Source organism: Mercenaria mercenaria, chromosome 5 (assembly GCF_021730395.1).
Source record: "Mercenaria mercenaria strain notata chromosome 5, MADL_Memer_1, whole genome shotgun sequence".
Classification (NCBI taxonomy): domain Eukaryota; kingdom Metazoa; phylum Mollusca; class Bivalvia; order Venerida; family Veneridae; genus Mercenaria; species Mercenaria mercenaria.
Genome location: NC_069365.1, coordinates 53,353,317 through 53,379,161, shown reverse-complemented (window position 1 = coordinate 53,379,161; position 25,845 = coordinate 53,353,317). Strand labels below are relative to the sequence as shown.

Sequence of the window (25,845 nt, the reverse complement as noted above, 5' to 3'; positions counted from 1 at the left end):
AAATATACCCAATATTATTGTTTATGTAAGCTGCTTTACCTATTTTGTTAGTTTTATAAGTCCAGAAAACATAAACAAACGTGACGTCACTCCGAAATTATCAGACACGGACTGTACTTTTTCATACTAACCTGAGCCCGTGCAAAGCGTAAATACCTCGCCGCTTCGCGGCTCGGTATTCACGCATTGCACGGGCTCAGGTTAGTATAGCGATGCATACCTCCACTTCGGTCGATATCTATTACATACACAAAGAAGTTTAGGAAATAGCTGGTGTTCATTTTGCATTGTTCGGACAACAGCTAGGTTGGGTAAAATGAATCCATTTACCATGTATTTACTCTTGATATGGATTTTTTGTGTCTCAGGGGCAAAGCAACAGAGACGGCAGGGACAGCAAGGTAATTGTATCTAATTTTCTAACAGAAAAATTACCAAACACAAACGGTTATATACTTTATGTTACTTCTAATCAGCTAATTATATCCACGCTATAGGTTACAACACACTAAATAGCTGTTCTTCTTTATTATCCCCCGACGAAAGTCGGAGGGATATAGTTTTGGCGTTGTCCGTCCGTCCGTTCGTCTTCCCGTCCGTCCGTCCGTCCGGAGCCATATCTAGGAAATGGTTGGGAATATTTATATATTACTTCATACACATGTTCACCACTATGAGTTTTTTGCGGCCCGCCAAGTTTCAGTCAGATTGCCCTAGTAACACCAGAGTTATGGCCCTTAGAAGTTTCTAGTGTTAACTATATAGGGTACTATAAATATGGCAATTTCTGCATCATAACTTTTGATATATTTGACCTAGAACTATGAAACTTAAACAGACTTTAGATCACCATAATGTGGTTGTGTACACACAATTTCTTTCAGATTTATTTTGTAAATTAAGAGTTATTGCCCTTTAATTGTATAAAAATCCACATATTTGTACATAACAGACTTACCATTTGGTAGAATTTCATTAAATTTCTTTCATTCTTTTCCATGAACATTTGTTGTAAGCATGTGAAGTTGTGTACCCAAACCTGGTCACCCTCTTACCTTGATCACACCCCCCCCCCCCCCCCCCCCCCCCCCCAAAAAAAAAAAAAAAAATATTCCTTATTTTAGATTTTTTTCAAACAAACGTCATGTACATGTTCACCACTATGAGGTTATGGGGCCCATCAAGTTTCAGTCAGATTGCCCAAGTAACACCAGAGTTATGGCCCTTAGAAGTTTCTAGTGTTAACTATATAGGGTACTATAAATATGGCAATTTCTGCATCATAACTTTTGATATATTTGACCTAGAACTATGAAACTTAAACAGAATTTAGAGCACTATAATGTGGTTGTGCACACACAGTTCCGTAGGGATTTCTTTTGTAACTTTAGAGTTATTGCCCTAAAATTCCACATATTTGTACATAACAAACTTACCGTTTGGCAGAATATCATTAATTTTTTTTCATTCTTTTCCCTGAACATCTATTATTAACATGTGACTTTGTTCACCCACATCTGGTCACCAACTTGCCTTGGTCACACCCCCCCCCCCCCCCCCCCCCCCCCCCCCCCCCCCCCCCCCAATAAAAAATAAAAAAAAATCATGCCTTATTTTAGATTTTTTTCAAACCTTCCTTGAATACTTATCAACATGCAAGTTGTACCATTCCCCCACCTCGCATTTCAATTAACTGCATTTAATTTTAAAAGCTAAGCTTATTACAGTAAGCATATCCCATTCAAAATAAATTCTTTAGTCAGGATCAAAGTATCATACATTTATTATGTACTCTTTTAATTAAACATTTGTTTTCTGTTAAATTGATTTTGACTAATGAAATTATTTGCTTCTTATTAACATCCTTAACTTTTTGCCGGATATATATTTTTTGCCATTCCTCACCACAGACCCTTTCGGCGGGGGATGCCAATTCATCGAATTTGCTTGTTCTATATAAAATTGACATATTTCCAATGGCCGCAGCAAACATCAGGTCTGTAACTTACATTTTCTTGAAGATTATTGTCAGTGCAGTATAAAAATCAAAAGAAAAGTGGGGGTCATGTTTATTGCAAGAAAAATATTTTCAATCAAACACACAAACTGTAAAATCAGCTAAAAAATGAGACCCCAAATTTTAGTGGTGGTGTATGATCTATGTTTCCATGACAAAATCTGTCATGTTATTATTTCATTATGAAAATGCTACCTAAATCTCAAGCATAGATCTGTCGTGTGATTTCAGAAAACAAAATGCAAAGGAAGTAAGGAAAATAGCTCTACAGAGCAAAAAAACTGAGGACTATTTGAATCCGCAATTATGCGACTACCATTCTTTTGCGCCATTTTTCTATTTAGTGTCTGTATGCCTATAGCACATATATTTCTAAGGCGTTTTGCTTTACGGATTTTTATTCTTAAAGGGTTGAGTCAGGGGGTCGAACGTATTTGGGCTCGTTAAAATTTTAAGCGAGAGCAAAAGGTTAGTTAAATTAAAATGGCGGATATCAGCGAAAGTGAAAGTAGGTAAATACATATTTTACCTAATTTATCTCAAGTTTGCAAGAATAAAGTCGTCCGTACATCGTGTGACGACTACATTGGTTAGTATGTTACAAGTTTTAACAACGCGCGATGAAACGTATTAAAAAAGTTATTGAATGCATAAGTTGTTGTGTTTGTAAACAACACACGGACACGCCATCTGAAATCATGAGATATTACCGTTAAATGACACATAGGGATTATGATTTATTGAAGAAATGCTGCAAACAAGCTATATGACAAAATGAATTACAAAAAGGTGACACTCACTTGTGCATTATATCCAGAAAACGCATTCACAAAGTGTAAGTATGTTTATTGGTTCAATAACATAACTGTACGCCTAATTTATGGTTTGTTCAGGCAGATAAAGTGTGAATAAAGCTGTACGAATAACAAGCAATTAATTTATATTTCAACACATATCTGGTAATTACGGTGGCACAGAGGTGACACCCGCAACACTTTATTTATATTGTGGCCTCAACTTAGTAAATTGTGGCCACAACTTAGTAAATTGTGGCCACAACTTAGTAACTTGTGGTCACAACTTATTAAAATGTGGCCTCAATTTAGTAACTTGTGGCCACAATTTAGTAACTTGTGGCCACAACTTATTAAATTGTGGCCACAACTTATTAAATTGTGGCCTCAATTTAGTAAATCGTGGCCACAATTTGATAAGTTGTGGCCACAATATAATAACTTTTGACCACGACTTATATCAGCCAATCGAAACTATAAATAGATGGATAGACGGACGGACGGATAATAGATTGGATGGTACCTACGTACTGACGTAGACATTTTATGCGTCCATTTCGTATGGTTGCTGATTTCTGCCATTTTGCGTTATCTCCCTGCGACCCTTTCGAGCTAAATGGGGGCGCAGGCTGAAAACTCTCTATTGAATGGGGAAGCGGAGCGAAAGCACGATAATTACCGGGGTCACGGGGTGAGAATTAGTAGCTGGTATGTCAGGGGTGGGGAGCGAAAACACGATAATTAGCGCTGCTTAAACATTGTATTTCCGAACCGCGCCCCGACATCCAGTTACCAAATTTCACCCCGCGATCTTGTTAAACATCATGTTTCCGCTCCTTTCCACCACTAAATAGCGAGTTATCACCCCGAACACCCACCATTTTAACTTATAAATTTCACGTATTTTCGCTGGGCGCGGTCACCAGGCGAAAACTCGTTATTAAACGTTTAAGCAGCGCTATTTATCGTATTTTTGCACCGCGCCCCAGACATACCAGTTACTAAATCGCCCTTGTGGGGTTTCGGCCTGCGTTCTCGACATTTTAACTTGCTAATTCTCGTGTTTTCGCTCGACGGGCCCGCGGGCTGAAAATATAATTCAATTGGGCTAAAACGCGAATTGGCAGAATTTAGCATCCTTACAAAATGGACGTGCATAAAAGTGTCTACGTCCCTGCAACTGGTTAGACAGGAATTCGTTTTTACATTCGTTTCAATTGGCTTATTCTGTCATTCTGCGTTTTAGCCCAATTAAAAAACGAGAATAAACAAGTTCAAATGTCGAGAAAGCAGGTCGAAGCCCCGCCAGGGAGATTTAGTAACTGATATGTCTGGGGTGCGGGATGAAAACCTGATAATTAGCGCTGCTTAAACTTTTAATAGAGATTTATCGCCTGGTGACCCCGCCGGGCGAAAACACTTGAAATTTACAACTAATAATGGATGGTAGGGGTTCGGGGTGATAACTCGCTATATAGCGGGGTCGAGGAGCGGAAACATTTATCAAGATCGCGGGGTAATTTTGGAAATGGAATGTCGGGGCGCGGTTCAAGAACACTACGTTTAAGCAGCGCTAATCATCGTGTATTCGCTCCCCATCCCCGACATACCAGTTACTTATTCTCACCCAGAGACCCCTGTAATTATCGTGTTTTCACTCCGCGTCCCTGCTAAAATAGAGAGATTTCAACCTGCATCCCCGCATTTTAACTTGTTAAATCTCGTGTTTTCGCTCGCCAGGGTTACGGGGAGATAACGCAAAATGGCAGAAATCAGCAACCATACGAAATGAACGCACAGAAATGTCTACGTCACTGCAAAGTGTGATACAGGAAGGGAAGATAGACGGACGGAAGTACAAACAAATAAATAAGTAGGTAGGTACGTAGGTACCATCCAATCTGTTCATCCGTCCGTCCGTCTGTCCATCTATTTATCGTTTCGATTGGCTAATAAGTCGTGGTCACTAAGTTGTGGCCACAATTTAATAAGTTGTGGCCACAAGTTACTAAATTGTGGCCACGATTTACTAAGTTGAGGCCACGATTTAATAACTTGTGGCCACAATTTACTAAGTTGAGGCCACGATTTACTAACTTGTGGCCACAATTTATTAACTTGTGGCCACAATTTACTAAGTTGTGGCCACAAGTTACTAAATTGCGGCCACAATTACTAAGTTGAAGCCACGATTTACTAACTTGTGGCCACAATTTACTGACTTGTGGCACGATTTACTAACTTGTGGCCACAATTTACTAAGTTGTGGCCACAATATAAATAAAGTGTTGCGGATGTCACCTCTGTGCCACCGTAGGTAATATCGTTTCTGATGTAGAATTTATAAAAACTAAATTTTACATTTAGCTCCCGTACTTCTTTGAGCTTGACTTCCAAGAAAAAGCTTAGTTTAATATATATATTTGATAAATAAAGACATTGTGTCTGAACTCATTCGTCCTCCACCTCTGATTCATGCGGAGATGTTGACAGTTAGGTGCGAAGAACAGGTAGTACAGAATCCAGGAAGACTGGTTAGGTTATCAACCCGCCAAACTGCTGTATATACTAATCACACTGCAAACATATTTTACATATTTAAAATCCGCACACTCGGCGGGCTTTTAAAACTATTTTTTTTTTTTTGGTTGCGTGCATTTTAGAATTTCAATTTATATGATTACCAATTGATAATACATTGTTGGTAAATTTAATGTTGTTAATTCGTATGTAATATTAAGGCCTTCAATCTTTTTGTCATTTGTATTTGGGATTAAATTTTTCCTAAAAGGACAGTTGGTTTTGGAAATTTTATTATCTACCTTTAAAGGTATACTAGACTTAAATTACATATTTGAAAATATGGAAAATTACTACATAATGTTTATGTAGTTTATATGTAGGCCCTTCACATGTATTAGCCTAACGATGTTATGAATAAGGTTTAAAAAAGTGGACACTCTTAAACCTAAATAGCAAAACACAAGTTAAGTGTGCACTCCCAATAAAAAGTGGCAGTTTTTTTTAAACAATAGACTATTTCTGCATTACTTAAATTATAATTCTAATATGATTAGCAATGCTTAAATAATCACAACAATTTTATGTTGACGTCACGTCGACGTGATATTTAGCGCCATATTGTATGCATCGAGAAATATACACTCGGGCGGTTATACGCCCTGGTGAAATTATTACGCCCGGCGTATAACCGCCCATCGTGTAAAAATAGTGTTAAGACACGGTTTTTCTATAAATTATTTCTTAACCACTTCTGTGCCAAGGGCCGATTTGGGGCCGATGTTGTTTACTACGTTGAGTGCCAAGGGCCGATTTGGGCCGATCTGAACTGAACATTTACGCCGTTTATTTGATGTCAATGTTATTATTTTCCAAGCAGATATACATACTACTGTTTCTATGGAAATGAAAACATAACAATCTTACTGGCATATTATGACGTAATTTTCGAGTTGACGTCACTTTAAAGACGTTAACGTAACAAAAGTTCCCGCCGAAATAATAAATACTTATCGCTGGTTTGGGTGCTATACGACTGACCGAAGAAACGTGATAAAATGACTACAACGCAGGTTTTACGAGAAGAAATATTCAATTGAAATGTTTTAATTCAGTAAATCGAAGTACATTGAACAAATTACTAAATATTATGATGATAGTACTTGTTCAGCCTAGCAAACCATTTAAAAACTAAGATATTTCCTAATAAAAAGTCGAACAAAGTTCTATTGAATCAAACTAGAGGCATTAATATTTTACTAAAAAAGTCCGTTTCACGCTCTGTGTAAGGAACTTCCCAAAGTGTCGTGCACTGCCTTTGAAATGTCTCGACAGTTTAACAAACTTGAAACCTATCCCTTTCATAAAATTGTCACGGACGAATATTTTACAGATATAGAAATAATCGTGATCCTGAAATAAAGTAATACTTTGCAAGGTTTTGTTGTTAAGGTGCCTTCAGCTTGGGTAATGTTTACATTAATCTGAATCTAGAATATTTTTACAGTTAGACCCTATTAAATTGTGTTTAGGGGTCTCAGAGTTATTAAGGTCACTGACTTCGAATCACTTGTCCTTCACCGTCGCTGGTTCGTTAGGGTGTTGAATTATTATATGTGAGGAAGCATCCGGCTGGCAAACGGAAGGTCAATGGTTCTAGAGAGTCGCCACATGACATACAATTATGTCGATCTAACTTTAAAAACCAAACAACATTTTATTGCATTTTTAATATAATATGATTATACTTCATATCTTGAAGGAGACTGAATCAATATTCAAATAATTTGAACTGTATAAATAAGTGTGCGACTGTTCAAGACATTCCTCGTACGGTACCGACGTGATAAAAATACACTAGACTTCCAATGAAGTATGTAAATAATACTAAATATATATAAATGTGTGTGTTATAATTAGTTAATTAAGATATTATAATCATTGCCGGTGTTGAAAAAAAATGAATGCAAACGACGCATACAACGCGCACTCAAGTACAGACAAACAAATAAAAATATAGTTTTACCTATAATATTTGAAACGATGTCGATATGAAAACAAAAGAACTTTTAAACTATGATGTGTTTAGGTATTGAATACTGTTAGGATAATTAGGACATTTTCATTTTTTTTTTTTTAATGAACGACGGAACACAGTTTCTACATTCATCTTTATCGTACAATGTATTGTTTTTTTTTGTTGTTTTTTTTGTGATTAATTTCCCTTTCATGGCTCTTTTTGAAATATAGAAAAGTAACGTTCACATTTTTTTCAATGATTATTCACAGTTGCACACGTGTTTCCATAGTAGAGGGAAAGCCGAGTTAAGAGTAAAAAGTAGATTTTTAGGCTCACATTATAGTTACATTGTAACAGCTCAGTACGTGAACTTTTATTTCTAAAATTAGAGAAGTCACACATGTTATGCGCAACGCAATGCCTTTTCTTGCATGCTGGACAGGATTTTCCCGTGTTCTTGTCGGTGCTGGAAAAAAACTTCTTGCATACCAGACAGGTTTGCCGCTGCTGGAAAAACTCGTCATACACTTCGGGGTAAGTTCAAATCGAAGCTCTAGGGTAGAGTAAAGACTGACTCTGTACTCGATAATCCGCTTGAACGGTATAAGTTAGTACACCATCGTACCTTCCCTGTTGAAGACCTGAACTCCGCAAACTCCATGGCGAGGTAGGGTTTACTGGTTCCTTGCTTTTATCACAGCGCTTAATGTGCAGGGAAAAAAGTTTTACATATTTCCACGGCCCAATTTTTGATTGGTCAGTTACTTTACTGTTGGGGGTAAGTATCATTTACACAACAGCCTACCCTTCCCTAGAGCTCCGATGTGAACTTACCCTCTGGGTTTAAGATGACTCACATACTGTAATTTATGAATGAATGCGTAAATTCATACGCTACTATGATGGAATAGTACTTAAAAGGAAATCATTCGTTATATTTAATTGAAGAATACGGTATGCAGGAAGAAGAATCTACCATTAATTGGTGTGGATTGAAATATATGGCTCTCAGAGCCTCGATACCGCCTAAACAGTTACCCGAGATCCATATATTTTCATTCGCATCTTCAACCGGGCCTCATTACCGCAAAACAGTTACCCGAGAGTTACATATTTCCATCCGCACTTTCAACCATTGAAAAAAAAATGATGAAAATGCTCGATTGTTTAATGATAAATAGAAGGACACATTTTTCGATAATAAATATCTCATCCGGTATATCGAATGTTACCGTAGAGGGATCGATCCCGATTTTCGTCGTTTCGCGCAGGATCGATTCCCATCAATTTAAAGGTAGATTTTGGAATAAAAAACAGCACTGCCTATATTTGTACTGATGTGCAAGACGCAAAAGTTATGTCACAAGGAAAAATCGTATTCTTCCAAAGTCCGAAGTCAGACGCTCTGTGCACGTGTTGGAAGTACAAATTTTTTAATTCGAAAGTATATATCACATTCGGTATATCGCATGTTACTGTAGAGGGATCGATCCCGACTTCGAAGCGACGAAAATCGGTAGATCGATTCCTATAAATTGGCTAAAACTCTCTCGATTATCATTTATTGTAACATGACAGCGTTTAAGCTCTTCTTTTTCAGGTTTATGTAAAGAAATCGTAATAAAATAATTAAAAGAAATAATACCATATCCACTTTTAAAGACAAGTACAATGAAATGTATTTACTTTATATTATGCTCGCCGGGAAGCTCTATATTCATATTCAGGAGCTCGGATCCTGGGCGAGACATATCATGGCTCCCCGTGGTGATCGGCTGAAAATCGGGGGATACTGGTAAAGAAACACCGTATGTAACTAAAATGCTGGTGAAAAAAATATCGGTTAATCCATAAAAACATCAACATAGTTTTTATTAATTTAAAACTATGTGTAACTAAATCGCTTCTGAAAAATAGCATTGAATAAAGTCGTTAAATAGTTTTATTTCAGTTCTATGTATGTTGAAAGTAACTACCGTTGTTGATATTTTTTATTTAGTTAAGAATGTCTAATATTATGTTTACAATGATTGTAATGGAGCTGTTGTTGCAAATTACAATAATTACATATTCAGAGGCATAACTTTAATTGTCTTCAATATGTTGTATGTCATTAAGGGGCTTGCCTAAAAGCTCTCTAAAGCGGTAGTCAGTCAATGTGATGTAAAACAATAAATTAGCTGCACGTATTTTTATGTCAAACTTGAAATACTAATGATTTGTGACGTTTCATATCCAGTATGTATACAATAATGAACGTTTGCTATCTGTTCGTCTTGAGGCTGTCCCTTTGAGGCAAAAGAAAAATGAAAACAAAATTGAATCGGTTAAAATTGCTTTGAAGAAGAACGCTCAAATATTTTCAAATCATGCACAACTCATAAGGAGATTGAAGGGGTAATTAATTATCTTGCTCAAAGTTCTAAACATCCACAAAGCAGCGGATATATTTTGAATGAGTTTCAGGAGTATTCGTAATAGGAAAGATCAAGTGTGGCAATTTGTCTATGTAAATCATAACGCTGCCACAGCGGTTATCAATTTTAAAGTATTAGGCCCATAATAGAGTACCTCCTTTTTGAAGAGTACAATTTCTACCATAAACCTACTTTGACTGCAATTTTCAGGGGGCGTAGGTTCAAGCCCCACTGGGACCAAATATTTTTTTCCTTATTTTCCTTTTTTTTCTTGTAAGTTTTTACTTGTAAGGCTTGTTATTGATTTATTGTACAAAAGTGGAAAAAATTCATTTGATAAGCGATTTCTTGCTGTTCAAAGTGAATTTACCTCTGAAACAGAAGGGGTTAGAGTTAGACATCTTTAAAAATACTGAGTTACATGCGGTAAAAGTTCTCTATTTTGCCTTCATTCTTTAGATTACATATTGTGGAAGAAATGTAGGTAGGTTTTACTTCTGCCCCAAGGTTATTTTTGAATGAAGTGAGCAAAATTCAAAACAGACCCGCAGGATTCGACCTTAATTTTTCAATGTTGGAGTTAGAATTCTGTCTCACTAAATCCGTTTACTCGAGGCACCCTAGAAATAATGATACTGACATTTTATAATTGTTTACCAATAGTTTGATGTTTCTTTCATAAAAAATAATGGTATAATGAATTCTCTGCAAACGTTTTGGATAAAGGCCACCACTTTGAAATTTGTCTCTACTTGAGCTTGAGGAAATACCATAAATTACACAAAATTTATAAAAAACGGCACGGTAAAAGTTATTAAAAATTTGCAATTAAGTGCGAAGCACGGTCAACTGTAAGAATATACCCAGCAAATGCCATTTTTTAAACATTACTATTAGGGTCCTAATACCTTAAAATTTGTTTGTCATATATCGAACGTAAAATACGATGTACTGCAAACGAGAAGTCCTTGTTTTTTTTTTCTTATCCGCCAAATATACAGACGAAATATATACATTTTTTTTCACAGCGTAAAAATATCTTGTTTCACGGGTTATCCAACAGTTCTCGGCATTCGCGCATGTTCTGTCTTCTGTAAATTGTCATATGTAACATCATAAGAAAGTGCTTTCATAGTTTTATGTCCTCGGATGTTTCACAAAAGAGAAAAATTGTCTGTCCTTATCCCTAATTAGGAGTGATCAGAATATGCAAGTTGAAGCTGACAGTTATATATGTGATTTACCCAAGAACGAACCCACGACCCGAGAAACATGTATTGCCTAAGTATTAATTTTAGCGCTAAACATATAGAATTATTAAATGTTTTTCAGTGATTTATCGAAATGTTAGAGTGAAATATATCTGGTATTTTCACACTGAAAAATATTAAATATTGAAGATATTTTTCACTTGTAAGAAACTATAAATGGGTAAAGTTAGTCAAAACATGAAATAGAAAGAAAATTTGTTTGTTTTTTACATGTAATATCAAAATATCTTTCACTCATGGACGCCATATCTTACATTTTCACCCGTGGGTAAACCACTCATGAAAATATTGTATCCGGTGTTCACTCGTGAAAGATACTCTAATCTTACACAAACAAATAACCTGTATATGATCGGATTTAAGAAAATTTCATTTACTGACAAAAAACCCTAATTATATACCCAGTTTAAAACAATTCAATTAAGGCATCAATTAGCATGAACATAACCGCTGACGTCAGGATTCTCTAACGGTTTTCGACGTCATCGACGTCACTTTGGCATCTTTTGAATTTTACGTTGGCAGCGAAAGGGTTAAATACATTTGATGATGATTTTCTACATGTGAAGTTAATATCTTAATTGTTTAATATTATAGTGGAAGATGGCCATTGATATTGTTGAACGTTTGGTGATATTTATGAATTTTACTTATATCACCGTTTTCATAAATGACTTATTATGTGAGTAGATTGAGTAAATTTTTCTTTTTGCATTTTCTAGTATTGATTTTTTATACTGTTATTACATATGATTTAATTATTGAAATTTTACTCATTAACTTATGCGTCGTGCAGAAGTGAGTTACAGTAACTTAGTTGTAGTAACTGTTATTTTCTCCCTTTTATTAGAACGGTATCTGCTTCTGCCTGCTTCAGGATTTTTCTGTATGTGCATAGGGATATTCTTAGGATGCATTTCACAGCATTGTCATGAATGTCCATGTGAAGTTTGCCACACCGTCTATTTATCACGTTTCCCATATTTTATTGTTATTATTGTAATATTTCAAAATGTAACTGCCTGATGATATGTTTATTATTTCAAGTATAGCGTTAGTCTAGACTTTTTCTTGTAACATGGCATATTCGAACTGAAAAAAAATAAATAAAATAACTTGACAAATAAAGCAAAAGGCAAAACTTAAACAGAATGGAATGCCTGTCACAAGGGAATATAATTGAAGCTGACGCAAAATAAATTGACTGTGCTATCATTCAACTTCCAATATATCTTTTGAAATCCCCCGGGTCTCAACAAATATATATTCTGGATACGAAAAATAACCCCGACGGTGCAAAATATATATGCACAATTAATCTAAAACCAACCATTTTGAGCGTACATAAAGTTTATCAAACTTCTGTGCATTCGTACACCACATTTTTTTTAGCGATAGGGCTTTTAATGCATTTATGGTTAATAAAATAAGGTCACAAGCCTCCAGTAAAGTATAACATGATGTAAAATATCAAAAAAGCAAAGTTTACCGGACCAAAATAGAGCCAAATTGATGGATTTTTTGATAAACATTTCGTTGACGAGAAAGCAAAAGTTGTCAGTTTACACTCAACAACTTTTTATATACGACATAGTTCTTCCTTGTATAAACGGCATTACACAGCTGAAATATTTGTCCACTCGATGCACAGTTTTAATAACCACAATAATGTGGAAATAACATAATTTCTTTAAAAAATACTAACCTTGTATCTTTTTAACATACAGATGTCAGCCATTCTATATTTCGCAAACCTTTTGCTCTCGCTTAAAATTTTAACGAACCAAAACACGTTCGACCCCCTGTGAGTGATCTAGCAGTAATAAATAAATCGTAATTCACTAAACCAGATATATTTCGTACTTGAGACCCATATTAGAGTATGCTTCTGTTGTATGGGATGGGTGTACTGAATATGAGAACACCTGGGGTCTTCCTCCACCATTAAAGCTGGGAAGTCGCCATATGACCTAAAATGTGTCGGTGCGACGTTAAACCCAACAAAATAAATAAATGAATATGAGAAGCAATCTCTAGAAAAATTGCAGTATGAAGCTCGAGAGTTGTTACGGGACTAACCCGATCATTCTCCATTGAAAAATTAAATAACAGAAATAGGCTGGGTTTCATTAAAAGACAGACGTATTATTCAAAAACTTACTACTGTATACAAAGCAAGACAAGGAAAGCTTCCAGATTATCTTGCTGATTTATTTCCTGGAACTGTATCCGAATCAAACTCATACCGACTTCGTAATAGCAATGACTACGTGACATTAGCCCGCCGCACCCAGATATATAATTCATCTTTTATTCCATCTGCTACTTCTCCATGGAATAATCTTGAAATAGATATTAAAAGCTCAGACTCATTGAATATTTTCAAAACCAGATTGAAAGCGAAATACAAAGCAGATATAGTTCCTAAATATTTTTGTATTGGTGACCGAAAATTTTCTGTATATCACGCACGCATACGCAACGGCTGTAGTAACCTGAATGCTGATCTTTTTAACAATCATTTACGCAACAATTCTTCATGTGAATGTGGTCATCAAAACGAAAACGCCAATCATTTTTTCTTTAACTGTAGAAATTATCATACTCAGAGAACCGTCTTGTTTCACGAGACACGTAAATTTCATTCGCTAAACCTACAAACAATTCTGTTTGGGAATGATCGATATACGGAAGATGAAAACACGTTCATCTTTCTACAAGTTCAAAAATGTATAAAACAGACAGGCAGATTCTAATGACACTTTCTTATATATGAAAATATCTTAACTAATAGACGGCACTTCAAAATGCTGGACAAGCCCCAACTCTCTCTCTCTCTCTCTCTCTCTCTCCATCAATTAATTAACAAATTATTTCAATATTGTTAACACAACTTCGCATATTTATTTTGTTTTCTCCGCCTAGTTATATTATGTTATTTCTATTGGGAAGGGCCGTTTACTGATGTTGTGAGAACTTGTGGCCCGACCCATTTGCTTATTTTCTTGGCTGTACATGTACATTTTTGATGTTTGTTATCCCCCGGCGAAAGTCGGAGGGATATAGTTTTGGCGTCGTCCGTCCGTCCGTCCGTCTTTCCGTCCGTCCGTCCGGAGCCATATCTAGGAAATTTGTACATAACAAACTTACCATTTGGTAGAATTTAATTAAATTTCTTTCATTCTTTTCCATGAAAATTTATTGTGAACATGTGAAGTTGTGTACGCACACCTGGTCACCCCCTTACCTTGATCACACCCTCCTTATCCCCCCCCCCCCCCCCCCCCCCCCCCCCCCCCCCCCCCATTCCTTATTTAATTTTTTTTAAACAAACTTCATATACATGTTCATCACTATGAGGTTATGGGGCCTATCAAGTTTCAGACAGATTGCCCAAGTAACACCAGAGTTATGGCCCTTAGAAGTTTCCAGTGTTAACAATATAGGGTACTATAGATATGGCAATTTCTGCATCATAACTTTTGATATATTTGACCTTGAACTATGAAACTTTAACAGAATTTAGAGCACTATAATGTGGTTGTGCACACACAATTTCGAACGGGTTTCTTTTGTAACTTCAGAGTTATTGCCCTTTAATTTTCTGAAAATCCACATAGTTGTACATAACAAATTTACCATTTGGCAGAATTTCATTAAATTTCTTTCATTCTTTTCTGTGAACATTTATTATAAACATGTGAAGTTGCACACCCACACCTGGTCACCCACTTGCCTTGGTCACACATCCTCCCCCTCCCAACCCCCCTCCCCCCACCCCATGCTCCAAAAAAAAAAAAATTTTTTTTTTATTTTTTATTTTAGATTTTTTTTAAACCTTCCATGATTATTTATCAACATGCAAGTTGTACCATTCCCCCACCTCACTCCTCCACCCAGTCATGCCCACCACTGATCATGCATCCCCCCCACCCCCCACTGCACAAACCTTGTCCTCAGCCATGTTCAAGATATCTTACCTGTGTTGTCTTAAGAACATCTGTTCTTTTAAGTTCAAATGTACATGTTAAACAGCAACACATGGTGCCAAACCATTCAAAGACAATATTTCGTTCCAGTTAAACTTCAAGCTCACATTTCAATTAACTGCATTTAATTTTAAAAGCTAAGCTTATTACAGTAAGCATATCCCATTCAAAATAAATTCTTTAGTCAGGATCAAAGTATCATACATTTATTATGTACTCTTTTATTAAACATTTGTTTTCTGTTAAATTGATTTTGACTAATGAAATTATTTGCTTCTTATTAACATCCTTAACTTTTTGCCGGATATATTTTTTTGCCATTCCTCACCACAAACCCTTTCGGCGGGGGATACCAATTCATCGAATTTGCTTGTTGTTGTAAATGTAAATATTAATAAGCAATAAAATATGATTAAACTAAACAGTAAAGGAAAATGTATGCATCAACCTCCGCGCAGGAATATTGTCAAACAATCTACTGTACCGATAAGGGGAAGTAACACTATGTTGGAGTTTGTGTATGCATATGCTATGGTTTAACAATTTACTCTCGGAGGCATCGCTGAGGAGGCAAGAGAGACGGCGACTGTTGTAGTCCCAAACTGTCAACAATCTACGAAAGTAAATTTTATCAAATTTTCTGGAAAAAAAGTTGCGAAATGCAGACGGTTATAAAATGTCATGCTTTATTTAAGAAATGAGATGTTTCGATATATTTTAACACGACGAAGAGGTTATACGTCGTCTGTGGAATAATTTAACAAGTTCTGATATTGACTATAAATTAAAATAAAGAATATGTCCGGAGGATTTTGATGCACAAGAATATTTTTGTAATGTAAATACAATATCTGCATTTAAAAAAACAGAATTGATTTTTAATTCCAATATGTTGTCTCTGTTAAAACACGCTTACGCTAGAATGACATCACGATAACGTGCGGTGACGTCAAACTTTTTGTTGCGACCAAGAAAGAGCGCTTCTATATTTTATCTACTGCTTTAGATTAAAGCCAATTTAAAGGCATATTAGAATTGAAATAATTTATAGCAAAACCGTGTTTTAACACTATTTATACACTCGGGCGGTAATACGTCGTACAAATAAATTCACGAGGGCTGCGCCCTCGTGAAATTATTACGCCCGACGTATAACCGCCCATCGTGCATAAATAGTGTTAAAGCACTTTTTGCTATAAGTTATATCTTAATTCAATAACTGAAACTTAAGATTCTTGTAAAGCCTTTTGAAACCTCCCCTCGGGTGAATTTTTGTTTCATTTTTTACGCCACATATGCCTTAGTTTACGATAAAGAATACACAGTTCATAAGAGGAAGAAGAAACTTTTGAAACTATTGAACAACATATTTTGTGCTATATCACATGTACTTTGGCTGTTCACGTTCTATTTTGTAGAAGATATCAAGCTTCTTTTTCAAAATTATTTTGTCATAACTTTTATGATTATTGTGTGTATAATATATTTCTCCAGGTACTCCGGGAGTTGAAATAGTTACAAACCATGTACATTTAAAAAAAATGCAAAAAATCCAAAATGAAAGTGAAAGTAGAGCTGTCAAATGACAAAAAGCTGCAATATTAAAAAATATATATATATAACTTAACTATTTTTCATTTCCTGGAGTACCCAGATAAGTATGTTAGACACACATCAAAAACAAATTTAAAGAAAAAATATGTTTGGAAAAGAAGTTTGATATTTTCTACAAAATAGAACGTGGACAGTCAAAATACATGTGTTGCAAGACAAAATACATATTACGGAACAAGGTGACTTTTATAGAAAGTATTTTCTACTTCTTCTGAACAATTCCATATATACATGTTATGAATATTACGGTTCTGTTAGGTATTACTTCCAAAATGAAATTTTACGTGAGGGGTGGTCTCAAAAGCTTTACACGATCCTTAAAACTTGTAACTATTAGGGCCATATTCATAGTCGTCACTCAAACTCACGCTTGACTCAAACTTGGGTAAGTATCACTCAAGTGGGCCTCGGGTAGACCTTGCGGGAGTGTGAGTGGAGTTCGAATGTCATATTCATAAATCCCACTTAGTCTTAACTGAAGGGCAACTCAAGTACACAATATATTTATAGGAGTATAACGGTTTAATGACAATAACATCAAAGGTATGCAATAGTGCTGATCGATTTTTTATGCCCCCGAAGGTGGGCATATTAAACTCGCACTGTCCGTTCGTCCATGCGTGCGTGCGTCCGTGTAAATTCTTGTCCGGGCTGTAACTCTGCCATCCATAAAGGGATTTTAAAATAACTTGGCATAAATGTTCACCATAATGAGACGACGTGTCATGCGCAAGAACCAGACCCCTAGCTCCAAGGTCAAGGTCACACTTAGAGGTCAAAGGTTAAAACAGGGTCTGTTTCATGTCCGGTCCATAACCCTGCCATCCATGAAGGGATTTTGAAATAACTTGGCACAAATCTTCACAATAATGAGACAACGTGTCATGCGCAAGACCCAGACCCCTAGCTTCAAGGTCAAGGTCACACTTAGAGGTCAAAGGTTAACATGGTCTGTTTCGTGTCTGGTCCATAACTCTGCCATCCATGAAGGGATTTTAAAATAACTTGGCATAAATGTTTACCATAATGAGACGATGTGTCAAGTTTAAGACCTAGACCCCTAGCTCCAAGGTCAAGGTCAGACTTAGAAGTCAAAGGTTAACAGGTTCTGTTTCGTGTCCGGTTCATAACTCTGCCATTCATTAAGGGATTTTGAAATTACTTGGCATAAATGTTCTCCATAATAAGACGACTTGTCATAAGCAAGATCCAGACCCCTAGCTCTAAGGTCAAGGTCACACTTAAACATGTCTGTTTCTTGTCCGGTCCATAACTCTGCCATCCATGAAGGGATTTTGAAAGAAATTATATATAAATGTTCCCTATAATGAGATGACGTGTCACGCGCAAGACCAGACCCCTGGCTCCAAGGTCAAGGTCAGACTTAGAAGTCAAATGTTAACATGGTCTGTTTCTTGTCTGGTTCATAACTCTGCCATTTATCAAGGGATTTTAAAATAACTTGGCACAAATATTCCCCATAATGAGTTAATTTATCATGTGCAACAGTGCAAGACCCAAACCCATAGCTCCAAGGTCAAGGTCACTTTTGGACATTTTTTTTTGTCTGGTCTATAACTTTTTTATGCATTGTTGTATATTCAAATATCTTTGCATAAATATTCACCATTACAACACATTGTGTCATGTGCAAAGGTCAAGGCCACAGGCTACAAAGTTAACTGTCTTTTTTTGTTCATGAAATTACCTCCCTTTTATATGATAAAGTATAATACATGTGTTTTTATCAATTTTCCCACAAATTTAAAAATGAAATTATGTTTAAAGTAAGATGATTGGTATTGATAGATATATAAAAGGCTATTTACAATGGTAGACTTGTAGAATGCCAATCCAGGAACAAGTTATAACTAAATGGTATATATCACTCCGGGAGAGGTACGTTCCAACGTAAGTCTCAGCGATATCGTGAGACGTCATCTCTACGACAATTGTTACGGTGTCACTCCGTGCGACCTTGGTGATTCATTTATTTTAGCAATAAAGCACTAATTCTACGTTTTCATAACTGAAAAGGTGAGTTTGATGTGTAAAAGCTATATTAGCTATAAGCAGCAATTATGAAAATAAAACGAACTAGTTACAAATAAACTGATTTAAGCTACACAAATGTTGCAAGGTCTCACCGATAACAGAAAATATGTGACAACGTCTCACATACCGTGTTACAAAGTCTCAACAGCATAATTACCATTCGAAATGGTAGAAAATACGTATGTACATTTTCTTTTTACCTAGAGGCCATTTCTTGGACACATGCATAAATGGTTGGATGATGTCTGAGCAAGAAACAACAATTTAATCAGTATGACAAATGTATTCGTCGTTCACAAGCTGCACTATTATTTCACATTATAGTCTTAAGCAGGCTGGAATAAAAGTCTTCGAAATGGATGCATATAATTATATAATTTTAGCATGAATTAAAACGAAAAGTTAATGCTCTATAATAGAAACCAGTATCTTCAGGTGTTCCCTATAAAGACACTTCCATTTATTTCAAACTACCAGGAATGCTGCAAGCATTGTCGGTGATTCCTACACAATAGTGTTAATCATCTGAAACATTACTCATACATTCAGTTTTTAAAAGTGTATACATGTTATGCATTTCAATGTTTACATTTTATGTTACAAAGCGGGTTGGGAACCTGAAACAAAAACTGTTTAAGGTTTCGATACTTGGACGAACAACAGTTTGTAACCAATTTTGTGTGCTTTTTCACAGTCACAGTTAAAATTCGATATCTCGAAATGTATCTTCGATATATCTCAAAGTACATTGTGGGCACTTCTGCAATAAATCTAAGTCGTGCAGTAACGCTAATCTTTTACACTTTTGCATTTAACTGAATCACCTTTTTCCTTTCTTTAAATTGAAATTCATGAAAAGATAAGCATTTATTTTAATCCCTGACAATTTTGCAATTTACTGTGTCCCTTTCTAAAACTTACTCTTCTACGATCTCATTTACTTATTATTTATTTCTTCTCTCCAATCCACTTTCGCAATGACTCATGTATTCATTCGTGATAATTTCCCTATTTTACTGCATCTGTTTTCTTCCCTCGATTTTTTTTTTGAAACTAGAATTTACTGAAATCCCGCGAAGTTTTACATTTTTCCCTTACTTCTTGTGAAAAGATTTTGTTTCGTTGCAGTAGACATGCTTTCAAAAGATCTTATAGAGTTAATGTGTGATTCGCAAGGTCTCTAATAGGATTTTGTATAAATTTTACAAAAATCATTTAAACGGGCAATGTATATTCTATGCATACGTAGTTAGTTATTACGTGAAAGCCCCACTTGGCAGAGTGGTGAAGGTCGCTGATTCGAATCACTTGTCCTTTCAACCATGTGCTTGAAATTTCGCTTTGGTTGTAGAATTTTCTCATGTGAGAAAGCCATCCAGTCGGCTTGCAGTAGGTCGTTTCTCTACCCAGGTGCCCGCCCGTACATGAAATAATGTTCAGAGTGGCACCTAGGGTCTTCCGTCACCATGAAAGCTTAAAAGTCGCCTTATGATCTATAATCGTTTCGGTGACGTTAAACCCTTCAATAATGTTACTAAGTGGGCAAATAAAAGTTTTTATTTTATGCTTATTGGTGAAATACTGGAAAATAGCAGTGAGATATAAATCGATATCACTTACAGTGCCTAACTTCTTTTTTTTCCAGATAAATTATCTCCCTTGAAATATATTCTTTAATCACCTCCCTTTGCTGCCTTTAAAATTACTGGATTATAGGCCTACTAATACTCAAGCTAAATAATAAATTTGCAAAAGAAATAATGTTACCTTTGTCAGCTTGGTTGCTAGGCCTTGCCATTCATGTAGCTACAGATATATGTGTGTTTCCTCTACTTTTTTCCATTGGTTCACTATCGTGTGGTAGATTTTACTGGCGACAGCACATTTAGTTGGTTGTTGTCTTAGTTAATTATCACAAGACATCAATTCAACCTTACGTAATATGCCAGCATTTTCGTCGAAGTATTCCCACTCCAAGACCCAACTCCGAGCCCAGCCAGTTGTGTTCCAACTTCCATCCAATTTGTTATGCTATGCAGCTCCTAGATCAATATTTCCTAGCTATTTCTATTGAATCCATGATGATATTTAATTCTGCAGCTTGATTTTCTAAGGACTTACGCATATTCCACAGTTGTTTAGATTTTTCGTGTTGTTTTTTTAATCTGACCTTCAGCGTGTGTCTTGGCAGGGTCACTCAAAATGAAAGACCCTGGTCTTGGTAAACAAAGCAAGCTTCCGGTTATTCAACGAACTGACGGTTTGACCCGAAAAGTTTTAAATATGCTTCTACTTAACTACCGGCATTTGTCAATGTCTCTGTTAGCCGCGGACTGTGTATTTTTAAACAAAATATTTAAATGCAGTTTTTGTTTTTAAAAACAAAATGGCGTCGTGTTGATTTAATGAACCTAATCACCAATATTCGATATTAATGTGCCTAAGTTTCCATGGTAATTTAGCGGATGTATCATATGTAACACGGTAGCTTAAATAAATCCGAATTTCGTCATGAAATATTAGATTTATATGAACATTTATGCACGTAATAAACAGAAAATTCGTTGATCTTCACAAACTAGCATAAAATAAAAAGAAAATTTTTGTTTCGTGAATATCGAATATCATCACGTAAGGAGACAATTGATATTACTCAGGCTCCGCTTCGTGAAAATATTCAATTGTCTCCCTTATCGGTGATGATATATTTCGATATCTCACTGCAAACAAACAAATATCCTCTATATACATGCACACGTAATAAATAATACGTGTGCACGTAATAGCTAAAACGCGAACACGTAATTACCAATACTCATTAGATAATCCGGCTCTAGAACTTTGCACAGAAATTAGCGTACACATGTTTTTTTATCACGTGTAGGCGTATCACTCATTTCGTCCGCACGTAATACTTATTACGTGAAATATATTAGTAAGTACGTGTAAACGTATTAACTATTACTTGCTCACTTTGTATTGCTTAGTTTCGTTCTGTGCTTCATCTTTTCACAAATTTTTAGTATAATTAAGATGTACGCACGCAAATAGTATCAGTCAACTCTGTGCCACTGTACACGTTGCTTTCATTTTGACTAAGATATCTTAGGGAAACCGTTTAATGGAAAAACGGGATCAAAATAAACTATTACACACTTTGAACAGAATCTGAATTTTCAACATTGTGTCTGAAATCATTAGTCCTCCACCTCTGATTCATGTGGGGAAGTTGGCAGTTACTTGCGGAGAACAGGTTTGTACTGGTACAGAATCCAGGAACACTAGTTAGGTTAACTGCCCGCCGTTACATGACTGAAATACTGTTAAAAAACGGCGTTAAACCCAAAAAAAAAAAAAAAAAAAAAAAAAAAAAGAATTTTCAATGCTGGTATGTTTTACTCAAATATTCAATACTTCGATGAGTGTCAGTAACGCTTGCCTGTGTCTTCGTTTAGAGTTTGTAACATCATCGATTAGAGTGAGGAACATGATATCAAATAAATATTGAGTGTTTTTGAGAAAGCAGTTGCAGAGATATATTTCGGAGGTTAAAACTGGCATTGCATTTCATCTATCATTGACGGTCTATAACTATTGTTTTTGAAAACGTGTTATATAAATTTTTATTCTGGAAATAGCAAAATACTTCTCTTTACTCAATTACGGACGAATGTTTTTAAAATCTAAATGTTTTAATCAATTCGTGCGATTACTTTTAGAATCTGAATACATGTTAATGCAAAGACACAAGTAAATGTAATCAATGTAATTATTATATATGAAAATTATCTCGGCCGTGTCATACTGAGCGATACCGTTACCAGCCATCGTCGAGAAGTTGTCACATGATATCGTTGAGACATGACTTACGTTGGAACGCACGTTTCTCATTATTCCATAACTACATAACAGATTTGTAGTCTAGTGGACAGTGTGTCGGACCTCTATTCTTTTTTCATGTTTGTATGGTGTAGGTTCGAGCCCTTCTTTTTTAATTACTTTTACTTATTCATAATGTTTTTTTTTAACGATCGGTTAAACATTGTTTTCATTTTCCTCGCAAGAGTTTTGTATGTTAATAGATTCAATATCTATTCTAATATTAGGTCCAGAGAAAAATGTCAATAAGTACTCTGTATAAGTGCAAATCATGATACAAATAACTTGACATATATTCTTTCTTCAGGTAAAAACATGCTGGAAAAATAAAAACAGCTCGTACTGTATTCGAACTAGCACCGTCAGCTTACAAATTAGACGTGCTAACCACTAGACCACGCCGCTACTTACATTGGTTTTGCGAAATACGATATTTGTAATAGAATGTGTACACCTGATTCCCTATTTCATTGTTATGGGTTGATCCGGTATTAGTAAATAAAGGCCACAGTTATCGCGTTTTGTTAATAGTTCATTATGTTTTTATTTATTTTTCCTTACCAATTTAAAATTAAATTAAAATTAAATCATTAACATTTGAAAGTATTCACTTATTATAGATTTCCAGACATTTTCAAATTTCATAATGTCTTCAGGAATGATATGCTATATAGTTATGACTCGCATACATTGTTATGGCTCGCATACATTGTTAGTATGTTACCTATTATTTAGAAGATTCTGTATTTATTAATTGACATGCAGTATGTTTTGTGAAAAAATGTCCTTAGGCTGGGGACGTTGGTAACTCTGTTACAAATTCTTGTTATATTTGAAATTGAAATAACACGCCAAACATCCAGGTGACAATACAATAAAATGGTAGTCGCATATAATGGCGGATTCAAATAGTCCTCAGGTTTATTTTGCTCTGTAGAGCTACTTTCCTTATTTTCTTTGCATTTGTTTGCTGAAATCACATGACAGATCTCTGCTTGACATTGAAAGCATTTTCATAATGAAATGATTGCATGACAGAATTTGTCATGGAATCTTAGGTCATACACCCCCACTACAATTTGAGGTCTCATTTTTTAGCTGAATTTGCAGTTTGTGTGTTTGATGAAAATATTTTTCTTGCATCAAACATGAACCCACTTTTCTTTTGATTTTTATTAAGCACTGAGAATATTCTTCGAGAAAATGTAAGTTACAGACATTTAAAATGGGTGCTGCAGCCATCGGAAATATGTCAATTTTATATAGAATAAAGAAGAACAGCTATTTAGTGTGTTGTAACCTAAAGGGAATGAGATTACGTATTCTCCATCAAACTCCCCAGAGATACGTAATGCCACTAAACTTGTCGATTCTCATAACTACCGCTACATTGAATAATTATAGCTAGAGAACTATCCAGCTAATCATTAAAGATGGCATGCCACCTTAATAAATCTTTGCACCCAGTGAGCACAGAACCGTGCGTAATACTTATTCCATGGACTGAGTTCTACAAATAATTTCGAGTAGTTTTGCTTGACACGGCATTGCTTTCTAGTTGGTTTAAACAGTATTTATTTCGAAAACTGCACATATAACAATATACATGAATTTTGTATATGAATGGATTAGAAAACAAGTTTACAGAAACTTATATGAACTCTTCTCCATTAGGAAATGTTTACATAAATAAAGAGATGCGTTAGCAACATGGTCGTATAGCATATGCAGAGTTCTATTTATCCTGTAGTGATGTGATGAATTGATAAATACGTAGTTTATTTACTTTATACTCTAATTGTACATTTTTCAGTATATGAAGAGAGCTTTTTCTACCGATCCCATGATGCATTACAACATATCTCATACAAACTTGACATATTTCGATGTTCCAAAGCTGCGTGGGATAAAGCGACACGAGTGAGTCCAAGAAACCCTGGTAGGTTCGCAGCCATTACCTGGATAAGCATGTATTCCAGGTTATGTCATATTGATAAACGACTTTTAATCGAAGACCTCCAGAACAGTAACTTCCCGTTCCGTTTAAATAAAGAACTAAGATGTACGCTTCACAAAAATAGAAACCGAGAAGTGAGAGACATTTTTCTGAAAGCTGGAAATATGATAGATGAGGCGTTGGATATATTAAAACCAACTCTTTACACAGAGAATCTTTACAGAGGACTGACAGATTTTCCGTACAGGGATCTGTTTATTGAAGATGGTTTCTTCAGCACAACAAAAGATATCCATGTCGCTCTAGGGTTTGCCAAAGGGAACATACTGCAAATAATTACGCATATGTATGGAGTTTATATTGCGAACTATGCTGAAGAAAGATTTCGATATCAAAAGGAAGTTCTAGCTAAACGACAGGCCATGTTCCAGATAGGACGGAAGGTAACGGATGAAGGACAGATTAAACAGATCATTGAAGGCCTTAAGCTTCGTAAAAAACGTTTGTATCCAAAAGAAATAATTTATATGGAGCAAGTATTCCTTAGTGATGATGTTCGAAACGAGCTATCTCGCAATCAGCAAAGTCAGTCGCATCCCTACTGCGAACCGTCATACTAACTTGTTTATTTTAAGGTCTTTCAGACCGTAGTAACTCACACGCCTGTTTTTGCTACCATGATGATCACTTAGCTTGTTTGTAACTTATACCGAGATTATTGTTTATTAATATTCATCAGTCCATTAAATGCGTTTATATATGTGTGTATCTGCCTTGTCCGACTGAGAACATTCCGCATAATCAGAATCAGGATCAGAATTCATTTATGTAAAGTTCAAGTAGCTTGAAATGTGAACCGCTGTAAAACTGGTGGATGAAAAGTATCAATCGCACTAACTTGACCTTTTCTTGTCATTGAAAAAAAACTGAAATTTTATATGAATCCCTTTACAAATAATACACAGGTAAACGCTGGCTTAAAAACGTTATTTGCGTGTTTTGCGAGTTTTCTCTTTTTATTTGTACAAGGTCTAAGGGTGTACTTGAAGTACATCTATATTGGTAGACCCTATAGGTATATAATAGTAGGGCGTTTAGGTACAGGGTGTCCGAAAGGAAAGGTAACACTTTCATTATCAAATCAGGACTGCGTGCGGGCCAAGATTGTCCACAATCCTTCACTTCAGGGAATCGTCGGGAAATCACCTTATCGCCGATGGTTTCATGAAGATAATGTAATACAATATTAGATGTATGTGCCGTCGCACCATCCTGCACGAACCAGACATTTTGCATATTTTCCGCTCGCTTT

General features: G+C 35.6%; 1 protein-coding gene across 1 annotated transcript; it reads left to right on the top strand.

The window, feature by feature from the left end:
- The first annotated feature begins 206 nt into the window (after positions 1 to 206).
- LOC123557230 (uncharacterized) lies at positions 207 to 25,299 on the top strand. Its single transcript, XM_045348576.2, has 2 exons — positions 207 to 401; positions 24,390 to 25,299. Exons 1-2 carry the CDS (start codon positions 317 to 319, stop codon positions 25,151 to 25,153), a joined length of 849 nt encoding a protein of 282 aa, XP_045204511.1. The 5' UTR covers positions 207 to 316; the 3' UTR covers positions 25,154 to 25,299.
- Positions 25,300 to 25,845: the final 546 nt, after the last annotated feature.

What these genes read in the sequence shown, in the direction of transcription:
- LOC123557230 (XM_045348576.2), top strand. Translation starts at nt 317, where the DNA reads ATGAATCCATTTACCATGTATTTACTCTTGATATGGATTTTTTGTGTC. An exon ending in GAGACGGCAGGGACAGCAAG is followed by an intron (nt 402 to 24,389) that starts GTAATTGTATCT and finishes TACATTTTTCAG; the next exon opens with TATATGAAGAGAGCTTTTTC.